This window comes from Trachypithecus francoisi, unplaced genomic scaffold (assembly GCF_009764315.1).
Source record: "Trachypithecus francoisi isolate TF-2019V2 unplaced genomic scaffold, Tfra_2.0 Lachesis_group11, whole genome shotgun sequence".
In the NCBI taxonomy this organism is placed as follows: Eukaryota; Metazoa; Chordata; class Mammalia; order Primates; family Cercopithecidae; genus Trachypithecus; species Trachypithecus francoisi.
In genome coordinates, this window is record NW_022681456.1 from 31,105,616 (window position 1) to 31,131,235 (window position 25,620).

A 25,620-nucleotide genomic window follows, 5' to 3' on the forward strand; every position below is an offset into this window, starting at 1 on the left:
GCTATTTCTTTACCTCCTGTTTTAGCCTAATTAGCATTTTAGTGAGCTCCCTTTACTACCTGATTGGTCGAGTGTGAGCTAAGTTGCAAACCACGTGTTTAAAGGTGGATGTGGTCACATTCCCAGCTGGGCTTAGGAATTCTTAGTCGGCCTAGGAAATCCAGCTAGTCCTGTCTCTCAGTGGTCCGAGATGCAATCTCAAGAGATCTTGAGAACATGTGCCCAAGGTGGTTGGGTTATAGCTTGATTATATATGTTTTTTTGGTTTTTGTTTTTATTTTTGAGATGAGTCTTGCTCTGTCGCCCAGGCTGGAGTGCAGTGGTGTGATCTCAGCTCACTGTAACCTCCAGCTCCCTGGTGCAAGCAATTCCCCTGCCTCAGCCTCCTGAGTAGCTGGTGTTTGTATGTTTTAGAGAGACATAAGACATCAATCAGTACATGTGAGGTAAACATTGGTTCAGCCTGGAAAGGTGAGACAGCTTGAAATGGGGCTTACAGGTCATAGGTAGATTCAAAGATTTTCCGATTGGCAAGCAATTGGTTGAAAGAATTATTATCTAAAGACCTGGAATCAGTAGAAAGGAGTCGCTGGTTTAAGATATGGGATTGTAGGCCGGGCGTGGTGGCTCAAGCCTGTAATCCCAGCACTTTGGGAGGCTGAGACGGGCGGATCACGAGGTCAGGAGATCGAGACCATCCTGGCTAACATGATGAAACCCCGTCTCTACTAAAAAAATACAGAAAATTAGCCGGGCGAGGTGGCGGGCGCCTGTAGTCCCAGCTACTCGGGAGGCTGAGGCAGGAGAATGGCGTGAACCCGGGAGGCGGAGCTTGCAGTGAGCTGAGATCCGGCCACTGCACTCCAGCCTGGGTGACAGAGCGAGACTCTGTCTCAAAAAAAAAAAAAAAAAAAAGATATGGGATTGTGAAGACCAAGGTTCTTATTATGTAGATGAAGTCTCATAGATGGCCACCCTTAGAAACAATAGATGGCAAATGCTTCCTATTTAGACCTTTAAGAGGTGCCAGACTCTCAGTTATCTCTTCAGGATTTGGAGGGCCTGGAAGGGGAAAGATTTAGTTACATTAATAAAGATCCTTTACAAACGCAAATTTTCCTCCACAAAAGACAGCTTTGTAGGACCATTTCAAAATATGGCAAAGAAATGTATTTTGGGGTAAAATATTTTTATTTCCTTCTCTATCTGTCATGTGATATTATGCCAGAGTCAGGTTGGAAAGTAAACCACATTATAGAGGGTTAAATAAAACCCAACTGATGAGATGTCACAGTTTAGAAGGTATACTCCCCAGGCCCCTTAAATAGGAATTTGGGCAAGAGAGAAAAAAGTTCATAGTTTTGTTCCCATTTTGATAAGTACTACTACTACCGTTAGTGTGGTTACCACATATGATTAGGTACCCAGCATAGTGTTCAGTTGAAGGTAAATTATATTAAACCAAACTTGTATGTGGCACTACTTTTTGGTGGTTTATATGACAATCTCTATCATCCAAACTCCTGATATATGAGTTGTACTACAGCAAAGGGTATAGACCAGATTTTTCAGCTGAGCACATTCTCCCAAGGATCAACCATCTAAAAGAGTAAATGTGAAGTTTATCAAAGAGATTCAAAGAACTCTGACAAACTGGACCTTCAATTACTTTCCTGATACTTTGAATGATACCTATTTTTATTCAATGCCTGTTACTTTGGCCCCAAATCATAAAGACTCTTTTTTCACATTCTCACCAGCCTCCAATGTATTATTCTTTGTGAATACAGTTTTAAACAAATTAAAGATTTGTAAAAAAAAATTTTTACAAAGCATTAGTAACTTTTAGGTACTACCAAATTCAGTGATTTGAAAGGGATTATAGTCTGCTTGAATTTACTCACAGTTTATCAGTACCTTTTCATTATCCTGGTTGTATTTACTTGTTGGTGATGTTGGTATAGAAAGATCAGTTTCATCACCTACTGCATACTGTTTGCCAGACAGAAAATCCAGTAGTTGACTGTAGAAAATATAGGGTATTACTAATAAAATGCTGACTATAAAAATTACTTCACATAAAGCTCTACTCAGTGTCATTGATGTTTCAGTCCAGAGTATTACCTGACAATTGTTAGCAATCATTAGACATATAATTAAACTTCATAATGTAACTGTCCATGGGTTCTTCCTGTCTGCTATACAAATAAAGACCACATAACTGCAGCAAAGAAAAAGTTTAGGGTCAGGTACCATGGCTCACACCTGTAATCCTACCACTTTGTGAGGCCAAAGCAGGTGGATTGCTTGAGCCCAGGCGTTCAAGACCAGCCTGGGCAGCATGACGAAACTCTGTCTCTGCAAAAAATGCAAAAATTACAAAAATGTAGCTGGGCATGATGGCGTGTGCCTGTAGTCCCAGCTGCTTGAGAGGCTGAGGTGGGAGGATTACTTGAGCCCGGGAAGGCTGCAATGAGTTGTGACTGCACCGCTGCCCTCCAACCTGGGTGCTAGAGTGAGACCCTGTCTCAAAAAAAGAATTTAATAGGCACAAGGCTGGCCATGCCACGTGGGAGATAGAGTTAGTATTCAAACCAATCTCATCCAAAGCTCATAGGTTAGGGGGTTTTCAAAAGCAGTTTGGAAGAAGGGATGGGGGTGGCTAGGCTTGCTGCTGATTGGTTTGGGCAGAGAGGAAATAGGGGATCAAAGCTGTTGTCCTTCATGCTGAATTGCTTCTGGGTTGGTCCAGGTGGAGCCATGGGTGTCAGAAATGCAAAAAACCTGAAAAGATATCTCAAAAGGCCAACCTATCATAAAGGTGTTATCTGCTTTTGTTTCAGCTAAGGAAAATACGTCTTATAACAAATATATCTATATCAAATTATGTATTTAATTATAGCCTCATGCATCTGCTTCTGTTTAACCCCTGTTTTTTCTTTTTTTTTTTTTTTCACTGTTCTCCTACTTGGAAAATTACTAAGTACTTCATGATTTCTTTATCTAATATTTTTATTTGTGCTTTAAATATTTACTATGCTTAATTTTCAAGAGACTAATTTTGGTCTGAATTGGTCTACCATGTTGGGAACTTTTTAATTGCCATGAAAATGATTTGTTTTTAATAAATATCAGATGACATTACTCTGAAGTATTTATTTCAGTGTTATGCAATTACAAAGAAAAAAGTCCGCTTTTTATACTTTCATGTTGTATTTGAAAAATAAATTTCTTGGCCGGGCGCGGTGGCTCAAGCCTGTAATCCCAGCATTTTGGGAGGCCGAGACGGGCGGATCACGAGGTCAGGAGATCGAGACCATCCTGGCTAACACGGTGAAACTACTAAAAATACAAAAAAACTAGCCGGGCGAGGTGGCGGGCGCCTGTAGTCCCAGCTACTCGGGAGGCTGAGGCAGGAGAATGGCGTGAACCCGGGAGGCGGAGCTTGCAGTGAGCTGAGATCCGGCCACTGCACTCCAGCTCCGGCGACAGAGCGAGACTCCGTCTCAAAAAAAAAAAAAAAGAAAAAGAAATTTCTCTCATTTTTATCTGATAATTTTATAACCAGATAATAACTGTCACAGGAAAACAGTGAACAACTTGAATTGTCAGCTTATACAGGAGGAACTAGAACTAGCTCATAAAACTTACAAATGTTTAAACATACTACACAGTAAATAAATTCTTACCACATATGTAGAACATCAACAGATGAAATTTACAGTAACCGAGTAACTGCAACTACCAGCCTGCATCTCCTCCCTTTTGTGATTAATTTCATCATTACATCTCTGCTGGAAACCTTAAAAGAAATGTGGGTGCTCCCAGGGAGAACTGGAACCTTGATCTGGAATACTTTCCACCCATTCTGCAGTTTGAGAGTAACCTTATACCTGTCTCTTAAAACAGAAGATCCTAGACGGATTTAGACTATATCATGCCCTGCGTTTTTCAATCCAGTCTGAGTTTTCGAACAGGGGCTGACCTTTTTTATTCCACTCTAGCAATAAGCTTTCATCTGCATTCCTGAGAAGAGCCAGCACCTGCCCAACATCTAGGAAGAGGAGCAGGGAGACAGCAGAGCAAGGGATGCAGTTGGAAATAAAAGCATTCTTTGGTTTTTAGGAATAAAAAAGAAAGCTTTTTGATAAAGCAGGAGATGCAAATATTTACAAAAATAAAATCTAGCTCTGTATTTGGTAACCATGTGCCCACAAAAAAGGCATTTCTCTGAGATGCCTGGACTTCGGAGGTTTGCTGCTGGTTTTATATTAAACTGAAGCTCCTTGGGTCCCTGGTTCTTCTCAGCTTGGACAGTGAGTTGGTGCCAAGTGGCTTCTTCAGTGTTCTGAAGCAGGTGGCTTTCCCACTGTCTCAATTGCCCCATAGCAGCCGCCAGCTTCTTCAGGTTTCTTCTTCTGGACTGTGATGGGAATCCCAGGCAATCCCAAGTTTAGAGACCAGCTCCATGCTCAGAGGGATTCTCCCTTCTGTTGCTGCTGGGTCAATGAGGCTGACACTGGTGGATCTTCCCCAGGAACCAAGAGATCTGGCCTGGACAGCAGCAAGCTTCCTCTTTCCGAAGGTGGCTGTATAGTTGACCCCTGCCAGGTAGATCAGAAGGTCCAAAAAAGTGTGCAGGCATCGGGGACACACCTGCAGGACCCCATTCACTGATGTTGATGCATCTCCCAGCAGTTGCAGTCTCCAACTAAGGACCATTTCTGCAGAGGTGTTACATTTCATGAGCTTTCTCAAAGGTGGCCTTCTTATCACGAAAGAAGTTCAAGGTAAAAACCTACGCCTTCGGCTGCATTCTCCCCTGGGTGGTTGCAGCACCCTCTGCCATCCCCCCATCCCAGAGAGCCCAGCATCATGAAGCACCTGCGGCACCCCCACCCAGACCCAGGCCCATGCAGGTGCGCTGCCTTCTTCTTTTTTGTCACAGCCGTAGTTTTATGTTGAGGTGCTATTCTTGAATTTTCCCAAGTACCTAACATTTATATGTATTCAAGTTGCTGTCATTCCCCTCTAGTAGTTCTGTTCTGTTAGGCATGTGTGTTGTCAGTGAACTCACCCTTCTCTGGCTGCTGGAAACCCTTAAATCATGTGTTGTTTTCTTCATTAGCTTTTTGGGACTCAGATCTGACTGCTGAGGTAGCTTAAGTGGTGACCGTTCTACAAGTAATAGAAGTTGAAATGCTATCTATACTTACAGAGCTGCAGTGGACAAACAAATAGGCTACCAGTCATCTGCTGAGGCTAAGGAAGAGTCTTGTGTTCTCCTAAGCTTCACCAACAAGAAGTGAGCCCATCTATTCAGCTACCTCTTGGCCTGAGGGTCAGGAAATATGAGTGTACCCACAGAGGTCATTTGCTGACCTTCCCCCAAAAGACGTCCCACAGATCTCTGAGGCTAAGCTCTTTTCAGGATCAACCATTTCTGCTCCTCACCCCAGGTCTCTGATCCTGTCTTCCAGATACTTGCTCAGTTCAAGAGAAAGCAAGCCCTGTATCAAATCTCTCTGCTTAGACTCCAGTTACAATCTAAGGCCTTATATGCTCCAAGATGCCCATGGGCCCTGAATCCATTTTCCTTAGAAGAGGAATCATAAGTAGGGAGTGAAGAGGGCACACTGTTTAAGTGAACACATTCCCAAAATTGCCCTGACTTAGCTTTATCTTCATTCCTCATAATCCCTACCTTACTTCAGCTACAAATATGAAACAAAGAAACTTTATCAGGATTATGAAAATTCAGGATCATGACATTCAAAACTTTTGGAATATTCTAATATGTATCTTTAAGGACACTTTTAGCATAAATTGGGATTATATTTAGTACATTTTTGAGAAATCAATCTAGGGATATATTTTCCTGTCTACTTTTTCCCCACACTGGAAATTTCCCTAGAACAAACAATAGTATCAGAGATTAAGTTGTTGATCTTCCAGGGTTAAAATGCAGAACATTTTCTACTTCATCTACTACCATCTTAGCAGCTTCAATTTTACTCCTGGTGACATGATGACATTTGGAGAGAGTCTCCCGCATAGGCAACCTCGAACTTGTACCCTGATATATATCATACTATAACTTAACCTACTCAAATCAGGAAACTTATTAGAGGACTTAGACAAGGGCAAGGAATAGAAAGAAAACAATGAGTTCAAAGACCTCAGGTAGATTATGCTATCACTGGTTTTTAAGATCTTTGTTGTTCCTACAATCCAATACTGATATATGATTAAGCCTCTCTAAATCAACTATGTGAAAAACAGACAAAAATCATCTCTGTAAGCAAGCAAATAAGATACAGCTAAGGAAGAATTTTAAAAACTATCTTTACAAGTATCCTTACCATAGTGTGGTTGTACATGTGTGTGGATATGTTTTGAGGAAGCTATAACAAGGCAAAGGTTTTCATGATAGTTCAATAAGGCAAAGACAGCAAGCTGCCTGCCAATATCCACTCACCCTTTCTTCCCCAGTAACATAGCTTTTGTTTTTATTCTGGCAAGATATTACCCAGAATAAGATCTATATTCTCCGTCTTCCCTGCAGCTTGTTGCAGCCATGTGACTAACCTTTTGGCAATAAGATGAAAGAAAAAGCTATGTACCCTTAAGAGAAAAGCAAAGTGCTGTTCTTCCTTACTACTTCTTGGTGCAAGGAATACCAATATAATGAATATAATGGCTGGAGCTCCAACGTTCATCTTGGACCATAAAATGGTCTCGAGGGTAGGGACCAAGGACTAAAATGAGGGAGCAGAATGACAGAAAAAGTCCAGGTCTCAGATAACCATGGAGCTATCATATCAGTCCTGGTTGCGTATCTTTAGACATCTTACATAAAAGAGTTATACTTCTCTTTTCTCTAAATAACTATTGTAGTGGAGGTTTCTACTATAATCAGCTAAAACACTGTTCCCAAGTATTATATTGAAATATTTATAAAATAATTGAATATCTTATAAAATACAGTAAACATTTTCTTCTAATTCCAGCTACAGTTATTTATTGCCACTATTTATTACTTTATTGGCACTCAGTAAATATTCAAATAACCAAAAATATTTCCAACACTTTTAAAATAACTAGATATACCCAAATATATTCTAAAACAGTTTATAAAATCTAACATAGACAAAACCAAGCTGCAAGGGATACTACTCCATTTAATTATTAAATTTATACTCCATTTTAAAAAAATGCTTGTACAAAAACAGAATAGTCTATTATCTCATGCATATTGCATAATACTATTCTCATAAATGATACCTATATGTAGTAAAATAACATTATTAATCCATAGAAAAAGTCATACCAATCATTTACCCAACGTATGCCAAATGAACAGGTGCACATTAAATCAAGGAAGTGAAATACGAAAGCAATCTTTGACATGAATCAAAAAGAAATCATTTGGGACTAATTTCTTTGTTACAAATTTTTGGTCTAATTAGAAGCTATTCTTATAGCAACCAAATAACAATAACACAAGTCCAAGAAAATTTACCACCAAAATATTTCTTTCAAGTAATAAGTAGCTTTCAGGTAGCTAAATTTTCCCATTTCTAACATGATTCACAAAGCAAAAACATTACCAAGTTACTATAACTGGTGATACTATAATTCAAAATAAATAGAGCTAAATTTTAATTTGATTAAAATAGAATTGTTTAAAAAATACTTACAGGGCATATTGTGTTATTATTTTCACAATTAGAAGTCAAAATCCTACATTTTTTATAAACATCGATCAGATCTAACATATTACTATTCTCCAAGAAATCATCATAAATCTTCTTAATGTCCTCATAATGGTCAGTCACTTCCATATTTTCAACAGGTAAGTTCAATTTCTCATGGAGTAAGTATTTCCACGTCAATAAAACATCACTGAGAGAGACTGTAAATTCTCCACTGTGCTGAAAAAGATAATGCCAAAAAAAGAGATAAAGTTGGGTCCCAGAATATTCAATAACTTATAACTGCGATAAGAAATACAAACTAAATTTTGTTAAAGTCTACATTCAATTTTTGTGGGTTTGAAGAGAACACCCAAGTTGAACTATGAGACAATTTTGGAAACCAGATATAAAAGAAAAAGGTTTTCATGATTTTATAAAATATGAACAACTAAGGCAAGTTTGCACATGACAAAAATGGTAAATACATAGTCACTGTTATATTTCTTGAAATTCATCAACCTTCTTCTACCCATAGTGGATGGATAGGTGGGCAGTAAACTATACTTAAATAGTATTGATGGGGGAAAACTTTGTTTCTCTTTCGTTCCTTTTAGGTCTTTTGGCTAATCTATTTTTAATCTTGTATTTAAAATTCTCAGTGCCATAGTGAATTCCCACATAACATAATATTCCAAGGGTTTAGTCTTAAAATAAGGTCATAAAGATTAATTTTTTAAAATTATGTTTCATTACTATTACAAGGAAAGCAAAACATCAGTGCTAAAACTTTGAGCCATTGCTTCTCAGCCTTTTGGCTAAGACCAAGTGTAAAATCTTGAGCCACAGATTAATTTTGATTCTTCTCAGCTCATGGATACATGAAACTGTAACAAACAAGTGCTAAAAAGACACAGGTTTCTTTCTATAAGTTGTCAAGATGTTAGTAATTAGGCAAAATTATTCTTTCTTTCTCTTTTTTGACAGAGTTTCTGTTTTTCCCACAAGAAATAAAACAGATTATAACCTGGCTACAGTGACATATAGTTGCCTAAAGATCCACTAATGTTACCAACATGTTTGCATGCCAATATTTTATCTAACTATAAAGCTTTCTTTAAAGTCTTCAATATCTGCATAATAAGTTCTCTCAGTGAACAAGTTGAAGGGTTTTTTATTGATTCCATTCTGCTCCCTTATTAATGAAATTAATAATGATGCCATCCAAAAGCTGCCAGCCCTAATTCAGCAAAAATTAAATTCTAGCTACTCCTTTTATTTTTATTTATTTATCTTTTTTGAGACGGCGTATCACTCTGTCTCCCAGGCTGGAGTGCAGTAGTGCGACCTCAGCTCACTGCAAGCTCCGCCCCCCGGGTTGATGTCATTCGCCTACCTCAGCCTTCCAGTAGCTGGGACTACCAGGTGGCCCACCACTACGCCCTGCTAATTTTTTTGTATTTTTTTATTTTTATTTTTTATTATACTTTAAGTTCTAGGGTACATATGCATAACGTGCAGGTTTGTTATATATGTATACTTGTGCCATGTTGGTGTGCTGCACCCATCTACTCGTCAGCACCCATCAATTCACCATTTATATCATGTATAACTCCCAATGGAATCCCTCCCGCCTCCCCCCTCCCCATGATAGGCCCCAGTGTGTGATGTTCCCCTTCCCGAGTCCAAGTAATGTCATTGTTCAGTTCCCACCTATGAGTGAGAACATGCGGTGTTTGGTTTTCTCTTCTTGTGATAGTTTGCTAAGAATGATGGTTTCCAGCTGCATCCATGTCCCTACAAAGGACGCAAACTCATCCTTTTTTATGGCTGCATAGTATTCCATGGTGTATATGTGCCACATTTTCTTAATCCAGTCTGTCACAGATGGACATTTGGGTTGATTCCAAGTCTTTGCTATTGTGAATAGTGCCGCAATAAACATACGTGTGCATGTGTCTTTGTAGTAGAGTAATTTATAATCCTTTGGGTATATACCCAGTAGTGGGATGGCTGAGTCATATGGCACATCTAGTTCTAGATCCTTGAGGAATCGCCATACTGTTTTCCATAATGGTTGAACTAGTTTACAATCCCACCAACAGTGTAAAAGTGTTCCTATTTCTCCACATCCTCTCCAACACCTGTTGTTTCCTGACTTTTTAATGATTGCCATTCTAACTGGTGTGAGATGGTATCTCATTGTGGTTTTGATTTGCATTTCTCTGATGGCCAGTGATGATGAGCATTTTTTCATGTGTCTGTTGGCTGTATGGATGTCTTCTTTTGAGAAATGTCTGTTCAAGGCAACCTACAGAATGGGAGAAAATTTTTGCAACCTACTCATCTGACAAAGGGCTAATATCCAGAATCTACAAAGAACTCAAACAAATATACAAGAAAAAAACAACTCCATCAAAAAGTGGGGAAAGGATATGAACAGACATTTCTCAAAAGAAGACATCCATACAGCCAACAGACACATGAAAAAATGCTCATCATCACTCGCCATCAGAGAAATGCAAATCAAAACCACAATGAGACACCATCTCACACCAGTTAGAATGGCAATCATTAAGAAGTCAGGAAACAACAGGTGTTGGAGAGGATGTGGAGAAATAGGAACACTTTTACACTGTTGGTGGGATTGTAAACTAGTTCAACCATTATGGAAAACAGTATGGCGATTCCTTAAGGATCTAGAACTAGATGTGCCATATGACTCAGCCATCCCACTACTGGGTATATACCCAAAGGATTATAAATTACTCTACTACAAAGACACATGCACACGTAGGTTTATTGCGGCACTATTCACAATAGCAAAGACTTGGAATCAACCCAAATGTCCATCTCTGACAGACTGGATTAAGAAAATGTGGCACATATACACCATGGAATACTATGCAGCCATAAAAAAGGATGAGTTTGCGTCCTTTGTAGGGACATGGATGCAGCTGGAAACCATCATTCTTTTATTTTTTATTTTTTTTTTGAGACGGAGTCTCACTCTGTCGCCCAGGCTGGAGTGCAGTGGCCAGATCTCAGCTCACTGCAAGCTCCGCCGCCCGGGTTCACACCATTCTCCTGCCTCAGCCTCCCAAGTAGCTGGGACTACAGGCGCCCACCACCTCGCCTGGCTAGTTTTTTGTATTTTTTAGTAGAGACGGGGTTTCACAGTGTTAGCCAGGATAGTCTCGATCTCCTGACCTCGTGATCCACCCGTCTCGGCCTCCCAAAGTGCTGGGATTACAGGCTTGAGCCACCCCGCCCGGCCGAAACCATTATTCTTAGCAAACTATCACAAGAACAGAAAACCAAACACCGCATGTTCTCACTCATAGGTGGGAACTGAACAATGAGATCACTTGGACTCGGGAAGGGGAACATCACACACTGGGGCCTATCATGGGGAGGGGGGAGGAGGGAGGGATTGCATTGGGGAGTTATACATGATATAAACGTTATGCACATGTACCCTAGAACTTAAAGTATAATAAAAATAAATAAATAAATAAATAAATAAATAAATTTTAAAAAAGAGAAATGTCTGTTCATATCCTTTGTCCACTTTTTGATGGGGTTGTTTGTTTCTTGTAAATTTGTTTGAGTTCTTTGTAGATTCTGGATATGAGCCCTTTGTCAGATGAGTAGATTGCAAAAATTTTCTCCCATTCTGTAGGTTGCCTGTTCACTTTGATGGTAGTTTCTTTTGCTGTGCAGAAGCTCTTTAGTTTAATTAGATCCCATTTGTCAATTTTGGCTTTTGCTGCCATTGCTTTTGGTGTTTTAGACATGAAGTCCTTGCCCATGCCTATGTCCTGAATGGTACTACCTAGATTTTCTTCTAGGGTTTTGATGATATTAGGTCTAACATTTAAGTCTTTAATCCATCTTGAATTAATCTTCATATAAGGAGTAAGGAAAGGATCCAGTCTCAGCTTTCTACTTATGGCTAGCCAATTTTCCCAGCACCATTTATTAAATAGGGAATCCTTTCCCCATTTCTTGTTTCTCTCAGGTTTGTCAAAGATCAGATGGCTGTAGATGTGAGGTATTATTTCTGAGGACTCTGTTCTGTTCCATTGGTCTATATCTCTGTTTTGGTACCAGTACCATGCTGTTTTGGTTACTGTAGCCTTGTAGTATAGTTTGAAGTCAGGTAGCGTGATGCCTCCAGCTTTGTCCTTTTGACTTAGGATTGTCTTGGCAATGCGGGCTCTTTTTTGGTTCCATATGAACTTTAAAGCCGTTTTTTCCAATTCTGTGAAGAAAGTCATTGGTAGCTTGATGGGCATGGCATTGAATCTATAAATCACCTTGGGCAGTATGGCCATTTTCACGATATTGATTCTTCCTATCCATGAGCATGGTATGTTCTTCCATTTGTTTGTGTCCTCTTTGATTTCACTGAGCAGTGGTTTGTAGTTCTCCTTGAAGAGGTCCTTTACATCCCTTGTAAGTTGGATTCCTAGGTATTTTATTCTCTTTGAAGCAATTGTGAATGGAAGTTCATTCCTGATTTGGCTCTCTGTTTGTCTGTTACTGGTGTATAAGAATGCTTGTGATTTTTGCACATTAATTTTGTATCCTGAGACTTTGCTGAAGTTGCTTATCAGCTTAAGGAGATTTTGGGCTGAGACAATGGGGTTTTCTAAATATACAATCATGTCATCTGCAAACAGGGACAATTTGACTTCTTCTTTTCCTAACTGAATACCCTTGATTTCTTTCTCTTGCCTGATTGCCCTAGCCAGAACTTCCAACACTATGTTGAATAGGAGTGGTGAGAGAGGGCATCCCTGTCTTGTGCCAGTTTTCAAAGGGAATTTTTCCAGTTTTTGCCCATTCAGTATGATATTAGCTGTGGGTTTGTCATAAATAGCTCTCATTATTTTGAGGTACGTTCCATCAATACCGAATTTATTGAGCGTTTTTAGCATGAAGGGCTGTTGAATTTTGTCAAAAGCCTTTTCTGCATCTATTGAGATAATCATGTGGTTCTTGTCTTTGGTTCTGAACCCACAGAAATACAAACTACCATCAGAGAATACTGTAAACACCTCTACGCAAATCAACTAGAAAATCTAGAAGAAATGGATAATTTCCTGGACACTTACACTCTTCCAAGACTAAACCAGGAAGAAGTTGAATTCCTGAATAGACCAATTGCCTGAAATTGAGGCAACAATTAATAGCCTACCCACCAAAAAAAGTCCAGGACCAGATGGATTCACAGCTGAATTCTACCAGAGGTACAAGGAGGAGCTGGGACCATTCCTTCTGAAACTATTCCAATCAATTGAAAAAGAGGGAATCCTCCCTAACTCATTTTATGAGGCCAACATCATCCTGATACCAAAGCCTGGCAGAGACACAACAAAAAAAGAGAATTTTAGACCAATATCCCTGATGAACATCGATGCAAAAATCCTCAATAAAATACTGGCAAACCGGATTCAGCAGCACATCAAAAAGCTTATCCACCATGATCAAGTGGGCTTCATCCCTGGGATGCAAGGCTGGTTCAACATTCGCAAATCAATAAACGTAATCCAGCATATAAATTTTTTGTATTTTTTAGTAGAGACAGGATTTCACTGTGTTAGCCAGGATGGTCTTGATTTCCTGACCTCGCTATCCACCTGCCTCCACCTCCCAGAGTGCTGGGATTATAGGGTGAGCCACCGCGCCTGGCCAATTCTAACTACTTCTTTCTAATACACCATGAGTACTAAATATTTTTAAATATCTATATATGGTTTATGAAATGTAATACATTGCTGTCTTCCATAGTTAAGTTCCTTTAATATTTTAGTAGTTTCCACTAACACCAAGATCTATCCATTAATTGCATTTAAAGATGGGTGGGTATTGAACTGCGACTATAGTTCACTAGAACTAAACTACAATATAACCTTTACCCAACAAAAATAGAAAGAAATTAAGTACTCCTAAATATGATTTTCTATATATTTGACCCTTTTAAATCTGCATTTTTGTGCTTCCTATAATAATTAGCCACTGTTACTACTTACTATCCACATTTAAGACAAAGTGTCCAACTGCCTTAAAATAAGCAGCTCTCTACTCATCTATATAAACACAACTAAAAAAATTATCCTAATTGTCCTTAGTGCAGGGGCCTGTTGTGTCATATAAACGGAAATTAATTCTATTTCATGAAACTAGTTCAGTGAATAACCAAAAAAAAAAAAAAAAATCGGTAACTCTCAAACATTGGATCTACTCTCCAAATGTAGGACATATTTGTAATTTTCCAGCGTTGTAACAAAAACTGTACACTTATTCCCCAACCCCACAAAGGTTACACATCAGAAAATCTCCAAATGGTATTTAAATTAAATAAATCCAGTTATTTAGTTTTAAAACTAAACTGCTTTATCTCAAAAATTTCTAAAACTATTTTTAGTCTGACATCTTTCATGTTTAAAATAAGATTTTGTGTAATGTAAATGCACAACTTATTCTTACCCTTTTGACTATAACTAGTTAAAGTAAAACTATGCAAGCTCTTGATCTTGTGAGAAAAAGTTTTGACTAGATTAACAGTGTTTATACTGGGATTGTAAAAACATTTTAAATCCAAATAAAAATGCACTCCAGATATCAGTTTTCATGATCAGGTGCCCACCATGACAGCATATTCTATTATTCAAACCAGTAACAACTGATTGAGAGAGTCTGTGGTCAAATCAGAAAATATTTTGCTAGGAAAACATGCCAGCTGGCTAATATATGAAGGAAGTTCAAAATGTTCAGCACTTTAATTCTCTGATGGACATAAGGATTGTATTTCACAAGAATAAAATGAGAAAAGCAAGAGTTACACATTTTCCAAAGCATTTGTACTCTGTACATTATATCATATATTTCTAATAATTCAAAATTTTAAAACTTTACATTTTTAGTTGACTAGATGTTTTGTTGTCATTAGAGAAAAGATAGGTCTACTTAAGAGCACTAATGGGTTATGTGACCTTGGGTAAGATACTGAAACCCTTCAGTCAGTTTCCTTGGTTGTAAAATGAGATTACACAGATTAAATAACACCTGACAAATGACAGGTAATCAAAAATGTCAATTTCCTTTCTCTTCTCCTATTTAAAGTAAAATCATTGTTTTGAGGGGAAAGAGTGGTGATAAAATGTAATACAATTTTAAAAACCTGTTTCTTCTTGTTAGATCACAGTTACATCATTTTCAAATCTGACAGTCAATCACAGGTACTGTAACTGCTTTCCATAAAGGTATAAAATTAATACCTTCATCTGCTTTATGCAATGGAATATTGTAAGTTTCTCAATAAGACAATTTAAGGCAAAAAAAAAATAGCCTCTATTAACACAATTGTCAGTCAGATGAAAACTAAGAAGCTAATTCCAAAGAAAGCAAGCCAAAATATTACTTGCCACCTAACGAAGTCATATACATTTGCCATATAATGAAGTCAAAAGTCCTTAATGAATCTATAAAGGTTAAATCTTTAGGAGGAGGTTCCAAGATGGTGGAATAGGAACAGCTCCAGTCTACAGCTCCCAGCATGAGCAATGCAGAAGACGGGTGGTTTCTGCATTTCCAGCTGAGGTACCAGGTTCATCTCACTAGGGCTTGTTGGACAGTGGGTGCACAGCACAGAGTGTGAGCTGAAGCAGGGAGGGGCATCGCCTTACCCGGGAGGCGCAAGGGGTCGGGGAATTCCCTTTCTAGCCAAGGGAAGCCATGACAGAGGGTACCTGGAAAATTAGGACACTCTCACCCTAATACTGTGCTTTTCCAATGGTCTTAGCAAACTGCACACCAGGAGATTACATGCCACGCCTGGCTTGGAGGGTCCCAGGCCCACGAAGCCTCGCTCACTGCTAGCACATCAGTCTGAGATCGAACTGCAAGGCGGCAGCGAGAAATGGGCCGGGCGCGGTGGCTCAAGCCTGTAATCCCAGCACTTTGGGAGGCCGAGACGGGCGGATCACGAGGTCAGGAGATCGAAACCATCCTGGCTAACATGGTGAAACCCCGTCTCTACTAAAAAATACAAAAAACTAGCCGGGCGACATGGCGGGCGCCTGTAGTCCCAGCTGCTTGGGAGGCTGAGGCAGGAGAATGGCGTAAACCCAGGAGGCGGAGCTTGCAGTGAGCTGAGACCCGGCCACTGCACTCCAGCCTGGGCGGCAGAGCCAGACTCCGTCTCAAAAAAAAAAAAAAAAAAAAAAAAATTCCCGATTTAATAAATCGTGCTGGGAAAACTGGCTAGTCATATGTAGAAAGCTGAAACTGGATCCCTCCTTACACTTTATACAAAAATTAATTCAAGATGGATCAAAGACTTAAATGTTAGACCTAAAACCATAAAACCCCCAGAAGTAAACCTAGGCAATACTATTCAGGACATAGGCATGGGCAAGGACTTCATGACTAAAACACCAAAAGCAATGGCAACAAAAGCCAAAATTGACAAATGGGATTTAATTAAACTAAAGAGCTTCTGAACAGCAAAAGAAACTACCATCAGAGTGAACAAGCAACCTACAGAATGGGAGAAAATTTTTACAATCTACCCTTCTGACAACGGGCTAATATCCAGAATCTACAAAGAACTTAAACAAATTTACAAGAAAAAATCAAACAACCCCATCAAAAAGTGGGGAAAGGATATGAACAGACACTTTTCAAAAGAAGACATCCACGCAGCCAACAGACACATGGAAAAATGCTCATCATCACTGGTCATCAGAGAAATGCAAATCAAAACCACAATGAGATACCATCTCACACCAGTTAGAATGGCGATCATTAAAAAGTCAGGAAATAACAGGTGCTGGAGAGGATGTGGAGAAATAGGAACACTTTTACACTGTTGGTGGGACTGTAAACTATTTCAACCATTGTGGAAGACAGTGTGGCGATTCCTCAAGGATCTAGAACTAGAAATACCATTTGACCCAGCCATCCTATTACTGGGAATATACCCAAAGGATTATAAATCATGCTGCTATAAAGACACATGCACACATATGTTTATTGCAGCACTATTCACAATAGCAAAGACTTAGAACCAACCCAAATGTCCATCAATGATAGACTGGATTAAGAAAATGTGGACATATACACCATGGAATACTATGCAGCCATAAAAAAGGATGAGTTCATGCCCTTTGTAGGGACATGGATGAAGTTGGAAACCACTATTCTGAACAAACTATCGCAAGGACAAAAAACCAAACACTGCATGTTCTCACTCATAGGTGGGAACTGAACAATGAGAACACATGGACACAGGAAGGGGAACATCACAGACCGGGGCCTGTCATGGGGTAGGGGGATGGGGGAGGGATAGCATTAGGAGATGTACTTAATGTAAATGACAGTTAATGGGTACAGCATACCAACATGGCATATGTATACATATGTAACAAACCTACACATTGTGCACATGTACCCTAGAACTTAAAGTATAATAATAATAAAAAAAAATTAGCAGGCTAAAACTGCTAGAGAAGCACTGTATAATTCAAGCTAAAAAAATTTCCCCCTTAAAACACATGCTAAAAACCTAAAATGTAAAGGGTATTTTAATATATCTTTTCTTTTCTCCCACTTTAACAGTTAAGAAAAAACAAATATGCCATTAGATAGACTAACAACTCTACTAGGTATTCAAAAGCTTTACTGTAGTCAAATTCAGTTGTAAGAATTATACTTTAAGACTTATGTTCTTAAACTTCAGAGAATTAAAAACCTGTGTGGTGGCTCATGCCTGTAATCCCAGCACTTTGGGAGGCCAAGGCGGGTGGATTACGAGGTCAGGAGATGGAGACCATCCTGGCTAACACGGTGAAACCCCATCTCTACTAAAAATACAAAAAATTAGCCAGGCATGGTGGTGGGTACCTATAGTCCCAGCTACTCGGGAGGCTAAAGCAGGAGAATGGTGTCAACCCGGGAGGTGGAGTTTGTGGTGAGTGGAGATCGCGCCACTACACTCCAGCCTGGGCACAGAGCGAGACTCTGTCTCAAAAAAAAAAAAAAAAAAATGACAACAAAAGAGAAACCTAAATAGAGCTCAAACACAGGATAAAAAATATAAGCAATGGATATACACAACCAACTCTATCTACTTTTAACTACTATATGCTACTCATGAATGCACCTGCAGACATATACGTATGTTGTTTCATATCGTTGAGTGCTTGGAAGTCTGAGCACAGTTGAGGATGTCTAAGCTAACTCTATATGTGGAAAGTTGAAATAAAACTGAACTACAACCCACCACACCACTACACATGTGCACACACATAAAAGAACTGTGAAAAGCTCAGTTGCAACTCACCTCTTCTTTCCCACCCAGAGTCTGAACTTTCACACTGAATTAAGTGAATTAGCAAGTAGAAAATTAGCAAGTAGAGACACTGAGTGACTGCTACATAGACAAATCCTGAAGAAAAACTGATTTGGATTGAGTATTTCAGTATGTCAAAATTTCTACAATGAGGGTTAAATGTTTTTTCAGGGTATATTTCACTTAGCTTGTTGATATAATCTATTTATTTCTTTAGAAGTAATTCATAAATAAATGAAAGGAGGTGATTTGAATATAGTCTGATTCCAGAATAACAGCCTTCAATCACTATACAAGACTGATTCTGAAAAATGGCCTCAATTCCTCTCTCATTATTTTCCAGTGTATGGTCACCAAGGTTTAACCCTTAGCTAGTCTATTTATTCAATATTCTCAAACCCATCATTTATCTTAGCACTATTTCTTCACACTACTAAAGAAGAATGAATTAAAATAAAAATAGGCTATCTAGCTTAAGTGACTGAGTGAACAAGGCACATGCCAATACGACTAAGAGTATGAATGGGAAAGTAAGTTGAGAAAGCAAACAATGTGCTCTATTTAAAAACTGATGTGGGAGTGACTCTGTCTCAAAAAAAAAAATGATGTGGGAAACAGTACAGGGACATCAAGGTAAAGATGATCATACTAGATTTAAGACTCAGTAGAATGGTATCTCACATAAATGCAGGCAGAACAGTGTAAGGGAAATGCATCCAGTTAAAGTAGGTAAAATGGAGAAAAGGTAAAATTTGTAGGTAAAACTAGAAGATACTGAAAGAATTAAGATCACTCCAACCCCAAATTATGCCACCTGGTAAAATGAAAATCTAGGCTAAAAGTACTTGAAAAAACAGCAGGTGCAAAATGATCACTATGAACTTCCTTCTGTTTATTCAAAGCAGAAGACAAAATTCCCATGTGAAAGATATCCTCTTTATACAAGTAACAGTCTTATCATCAAGGAGTGTAAGCTGAGGTCCAGGGAAATCTATACAAACAAACATTATTAAACTAATCTTTATTTCCTGGCCACTATTACATCCAATTAAACACCCTAGGCCAAGTTCCTTTGCCTTGTCACATTTTCATTTTACTACTCTTTCTCTAATTCAGTATGTAAGTGCTCAACTCTAACTTGTCTTTTGGGCTTCATTTCCTTATGCATATTCCTGTGCCATGTAATACTCATATTAAATTTGTATGATTTTCTCCTGTTGATCTGTCTTATGTCAATTTAATTCTCAGGCCCAGCCAAAAAACCCTAAAAGGGTGGAGGTAAAATTTTGCCTCCCTTTGAGTACCAACAAAATTTATAACAAAGAGAATATCTAAACTACATATAGAAATATTCCAAATAAGAAAGAGGTCAGACACAGTGGCTCATGCCTGTAATTCCAGCACTTTGGGAGGCCGAGGTAGGCGGATCCCTTGGGCCCAGGAGTTCAAGACCAGCCTGGGCAACATGGAGAAACCCTGTCTCTATAAAAATAAAAGAATTAGCTGGGCATGGTGGTACATATCTGTAGTCTCAGCTCTTGGGAGGCTGAGGTAAAAGAATCACCTAAGCCTGGGGAGGTCGAGGTTGCAATGAACTATGATTGTGCCACTGCACTCCAGCCTGGGTGACAGAATGAGAGCCTACCTCACCACAAAAACAAAAACAAGAGACAAAAACAACTCAATAGTAAAATAAGAAAAGGATATGAACAGAAAATCTATGAGAATACCTACCTACTGGCCTCATAAAATGAGTTTGAAAGTGTTCCCTCTTCTGCATGCTTTTGGAATAGTTGAGAAGGATTGGTATTAGTTCTTTAAATGTTTGGTAGAATTCAGCAGTAAAGCCATTAGGTCCTGGGCTTTTCTTTAATAAAAGACTTCTTATTACTGATTCAATGTCCTTACTTTTTATTGGTCTATTCAGATTTCCTATTTCTTCATGATTTAGTCTTGGTAGATAGTACGTGTCAAGGAATTTATCCATCTCTTCTAGGTTATCCAATTTGTTGGCATACAAATTGTTCATAGCAGTCTTTTATGGCCTGTTTTATTTCTGTGGTATCAGTTATAATGTATCCTTTTTCATTTCTGATTTTTTTTTGTCTTGTCTTTTTTCTTCGTTTACCTAAAGGTTTGTTGATTTTGTTTATCTTGCAAAAAGCCAGCTCTTAGCTTCATTGATCTTTACTATTGGTTTTTTGGTCTCTATTTCATTTATTTCTGCTCTCATCTTTATTATTCCCTTCCTTCTGCTAAGTTTGGGCTTAGTGTATTGTTCTTTTCCTAGTTTCTTTTGGTTTAACATTAAGTTTATTAAAGATCTTTTTTTTTTTTTTAAATGTAGGTGTTTATTGCTGTAAGCTTTCCTCTTAGAATTGCTTTTGCTCCATCCCATAGGTTATGGTATGTTGTACTTCCATTTTTTTTAAGGTTTTTTAAATTTCCTTTTAATTCTTCGATTAAATGATTCTTCTTCGAATCATTGGTTAATTGCCACGTGTTTGTTAATTTTCCAAAATTCTTCCTGTTACAGATTTCTAGTTTCATACCACTGTAATCAGAATACTTGGTATGATTTCAATCTTCTTAAATTTGTTAAGACTTGTTTTGTGGGCTAACATATGATCTATCTTGAAGAATGTTCTGTGTGAACTAAGAACTCTTCCAAAAAAACGAAAAGGGAATACTTCCAAACTCATTTTATGAAACAAGCATGACCTGGATACCAAAGCCACACTAGGACACTATAAGAAAAAAAAAAAATTAGAGGACAATATCCATAATGAACACATGCAAAATTCCTCAACAAAATACTAGGAAGCCAAATTAAACAGCACATTAAAAGGATCACTCATGATGATAAAATCAGATTCATACCAGGGATGGTTCAACATACGCAAATCTATAAACAAAATATGGCACATAACAGAATGAAGGACCAAACACTATGATCATCTCAAAAGATACAGAAAAAAAATCTGACTAAATATCCTCTCATTATCAAAATTGTCAACACATTAGATATAAAAGAATATACTTCAACATGAGAAAGGCCATATATGACAAACTCACAGCTAACATCATACTTAATAGTGAAAAAGTTGAAAGCTTTCCCTCTAAGATCAGGAACAAGACAAGGATGCTTACTCTTCCCACTTCTATTCAACATAGTACTACAAGGTGTAGCCAGAGTGGTTAGGTAAGAAAAAGAAATAAAAGGCATCCAAGTTGGAAAGAAATAAGTGAAACTGTTCCCGTTTACAAATAACATGTTCTTATATATAGAAAACCATAAAGACTCCAACAAAAACTATAAGAATAAACAAATTGTGTAAAGTGGTAAGATAGAAAAATCAAAATACAAAAATCAGTATCACTTCAACACATTAAAAACAATCTGAAAAAGTAATCCAGAAAATCCCATTTACAATAGCTATAAAATACAAAATTTTTACAAATACATTTAACCAAGAAGATGAAAGATCTGCACACCGAAAACTATAAAACATGGATAAAATAAATTAAAGAAGATACAAATATATGGAAAGTTATCCCATATTGATGAACTGGAATAATCAACATTGTTAAAATGTCTATATTATCCAAAGCAATATACAGATTCAATGCAATTCCTATCAAAATTCCAATGCCATTTTTCACAGAAATAGAAAAAACAATTTTAAAATTTATATGGAACTACAACAGACCTCAAACAGTAAAAACATAGAAAAAACAATTTTAAAATTTATATGGAACTACAACAGACCCCAAACAGCAAAAACAATCTTGAGCAAAATGAAAAAAGCTGGAGGCATATACTACCTAACTTCAAAATATACTATAAAACTATGGTAATCCAAATAGCATGGTACTAGCATAAAAACATATGGCTAGACCAGTGGAAAAGAATTGAGAACCAAAATATATATCCACAGATTTACAGGCAATTGGTTTTCAAAAAAGGTACCAAGAACACCTAATGGGGAAAGAACAGTCTAATCAATAAATGTTGGACAACTGGGTATCTACCTGCAGAAGAATGAAATTAGACCTTTATCCCTTTTACAAAAATCAACTCAAAATGGATTTTTTCTTTTGAACTTTGAAATTCAGGAGTACATGTGCAGGTTTGTTATATAGGTAACTTCATGTCATAGGGGTTTCTTGTACAGATTTTTTTTTTTTTTTGAGACAGGGTCTCACTCTGTCACTATCTCCCAGGCTGGAATGCAATGGAGTGATTTCAGCTTACTGCAACCTCCACCTCCTGGGTTCAAATGATTCTTCCACCTCAGCCTCCCAAGTAGCTTGGATTACAGGCACATGCCATCATGGCCTGGCTAATTTGTATATTTTTAGTAGAGACGTGGGCTTCACCCTGTTGGCCAGGCTGGTCTCAAACTCCCGACCTCAGGCGATCTACCCCTCAGCCTCCCAAAGTGCTGGGATTACAGGTGCGAGCCACCGCGCCCAGCTGTAGATTAATTTGCCACCCAGGTATTAAGCCAAGTGCCCATTAGTTATTTTTCCTGATCCTCTCTCTTCTCTCACCCGTCACACTTCAGTAGGCCCCAGTACCTGTTATTCCCCTCTGTGTGTCCATTTGTTCTCATCATTTAGCTCCCACTTATAAATGAGAACATGTGGTATTTAGTTTTCTGTTCCTGCATTAGTTTGCTAAGGATAATGGTCTCTAGTTCCTTTTCCAACAAAGGACATGATCTCACTCCTTTTCACAGCTGCATAGTATTCCACGGTGTATATGTACCACATTTTCTTAACCCAGTCTATCATTAATGGTCATTTAGGTGGATTCCAAATCTTTGCTTCTGTCAATAGCACTGCAATAAACCTATGCATGCATATGTTTTTATGATAGAATGATTTATATTCCTTTGGGTTTATACCCAATAATGAGACTGCTAGGTTAAATGGTAGTTCCGTTTTTAGGTCTTCAAGGAATCCCCACACTGCGTTACACAATGGTTTAACTAATTTACACTCCCCCAACAGTGCATAAGTGTTCCTTTTTCTCCACAGTCTTGACGGTACCTGTTGTTTTTCTTTTGAGACAGAGTCTTGCTCCATCACACAGGCTGGAGTGCAGTGGTGCAATCTCAGCTCACTGCAACCTCTGCCTCCCGAGTTCCAGTGATTCTCATGCCTCAGCCTCCCAAGTAGCTGGGAATACAGGTGTATGCAACCACGCCCAGTTAAGTTTTGTATTTTTAGTAGAGATGGGGTTTCACCATGCTGGCCAGGCTCGTCTCAAACTCCTGACCTCAAGTGATTCGTCCACCTTGGCCTCCCAAACTGCTGGAATCATAGGCTTGAGCCACAGTGTCCAGTCACCTGTTACTTTTTGATTTTTTAATTATAGTCATTCGGCTGGTGTGAGATGCTATCTTATTGTGGTTTTCACTTGCATTTTTTTTAATGATCAGTGATATTTAGCTTTTTTCATATGCTTGTTTGCCACATGTATGTCTTCTTTTGAAAAGTGTCTGTTCATATCCTTTGCCCACTTCTTTTTTTTTATTTGTTTGTTTTTCCTGAGATGGAGTTTCATCCTCCTGTAGTCCCAGCTACTAGGGAGGCTGAGGTAGGAGAATGGCATGAACCCGACAGGCAGAGTTTGCAGTGAGCCAAGATCGATCTGCGCCACTGCACTCCAGCCTGGGAGACAGAGTGAGATACCATCTCAAAAAAATAAAAAGGGTGAACTCACAGAAGGAGAAAGACAATGATGGTTACTAGCTAATCTTCTGCCAATTTAAAAAACTACATTTTTAAAAAATTAAGTGATTTGTTTAAGGTCAGTCAGTCAAAAGGCTGAATTCGGCTGTGAACCCAAGCCAACTGACTCCCTAGCATTTACTCTTAGCCATAATACAAACTGCTCTGTTTTATTAACAACATATTTTGAATATTTTTCCATGTCAATAAATATACATGTACCTAAGCTATTTAATTATTGCACACTATTCTACTGGTGGTTTACAATGCTATATAGAACCAACCTTCAGGTGATATATGTATAGAATATTTCTAGTTTATTTCATTATTAAAAATGAATGTACTACAAAAAAAATACCTAAATGATCAAATAAGAATTTAAACAAATTTTTAAACATGGTAGCTGTCCAAAAAATAAAATGAAATACAATTTTTCTCTTTTATAATAAAATCTGACATCTAACATGGAAAGAGGGATAAAAAATGGCACCCTCTTCCATTGATGATATAAATGTAAATTCTTTTTTTTTTTTTCTCTTTTTTTGAGATAGGTTCTCACTCTGTTGCCCAGGCTAGAGTACACTGGCGTGATCTCAGCTCACGGCAAGCCTCAACCTCCCAGGCTCAAGTGATCTTCTCACCTCAGTCTACCAAGTAGCTGGGACTACAGACGCACTCCACCACATCTGGCTAATTTTTGTATTTTTTTGTAGACAGGAGGTTTTGCCATGTTGCCCAGGCTGGTCTTGAACTTCTGGGTTGAAGCGATCTGCCCATCCTGGACTCTCAGAGTGCTGTGATTACAGGTATGAGTCAGTGTGCCTAGCCCATAAATGTAAATTCTAACTGCCACATGCAAGATAAAAATGTGTCTATCATGTAACTACTTAAATAAGGAGCCTAAGGAACCTCTTGCTTGGTGCAAACATTTCATTTCAAGGCAAAACTGTTTGTAACACAAAAGAACTTCAGTCTAAAGATCCACCAATAAATAAAATGTAGCAGTCATATCAAAGGAACATGTGAGAGTGATAAAATAAATTAGATTAACTTTTCTGTCTATCAGTACCTGAAAAGATCTTGAAAATAATGTTGGATGAAATAAAGATACAGAAAGAACTGATACTGTTATAATTATATTTTATTTTATTTTTGAGGTGGAGTCTCACTCTGTAGGCCAGACTGGAGATACAGTGGCTCACTGCAACCTCTGCCTCCTGGGTGCAAGTGATAATCCTGCCTCAGCCTCCTGAGTAGCTGGGATTACAGGCGCCTGCCACTATGCCCGGCTAATTTTTGTATTTTTAGTAGAGACAAGGTTTCACCAAGTAGGCCAGGCTGGACTTGAACTCCTGACCTCACATGATCTGCCGGCCTCAGTCTCCCAAAGTGATGGGATTACAGGCGTGAGCCACCGCCCCCGGCCCCATCTGTTACAATTTTAAAACAGACACACCAACAGTGCAATATGGCTAACTTGATACACAGAAAAACTTCCTGATACAGAATACCTAAAATTACAGGAGAAAACAGAAAAATTTTTTAAAGCATGACTAAATAGTCTATAAAAGAGAAACTACAAAAGGTCAAAAACAAAGAGAAAGTGCCAATATAGAAGGGTAAGCAAAAGGTGGGGCTTGTGTTTGTTTCAAGGCATCTACTACTCCCTGGCACTCTAGAAACTGGTTTTCATAAACCCTGAGCGCAAAGTTTAAAGGACAAAGGAAAAGTCCAAGAAAGGTAGAAAGCTGAATCATAGACCCTTTCTGCTCACCCAGCCACATATAAGCCAAAGCCTTCTAAAGGCAACACTCTTAATATGTCTCC

At 38.4% G+C, this 25,620-nt stretch overlaps 1 protein-coding gene across 1 annotated transcript in view; it reads right to left on the reverse strand.

Moving 5' to 3' along the window:
* PARPBP (PARP1 binding protein) overlaps window positions 1-25,620 on the reverse strand; it is an 81,339-nt gene that overhangs the window by 49,834 nt on the left and 5,885 nt on the right. The window contains 4 exon segments of the mRNA XM_033220880.1: window positions 1,918-2,023; window positions 4,371-4,409; window positions 4,411-4,604; window positions 7,701-7,934. Of these exon segments, the coding sequence (XP_033076771.1) occupies window positions 1,918-2,023; window positions 4,371-4,409; window positions 4,411-4,604; window positions 7,701-7,934 (573 nt within the window).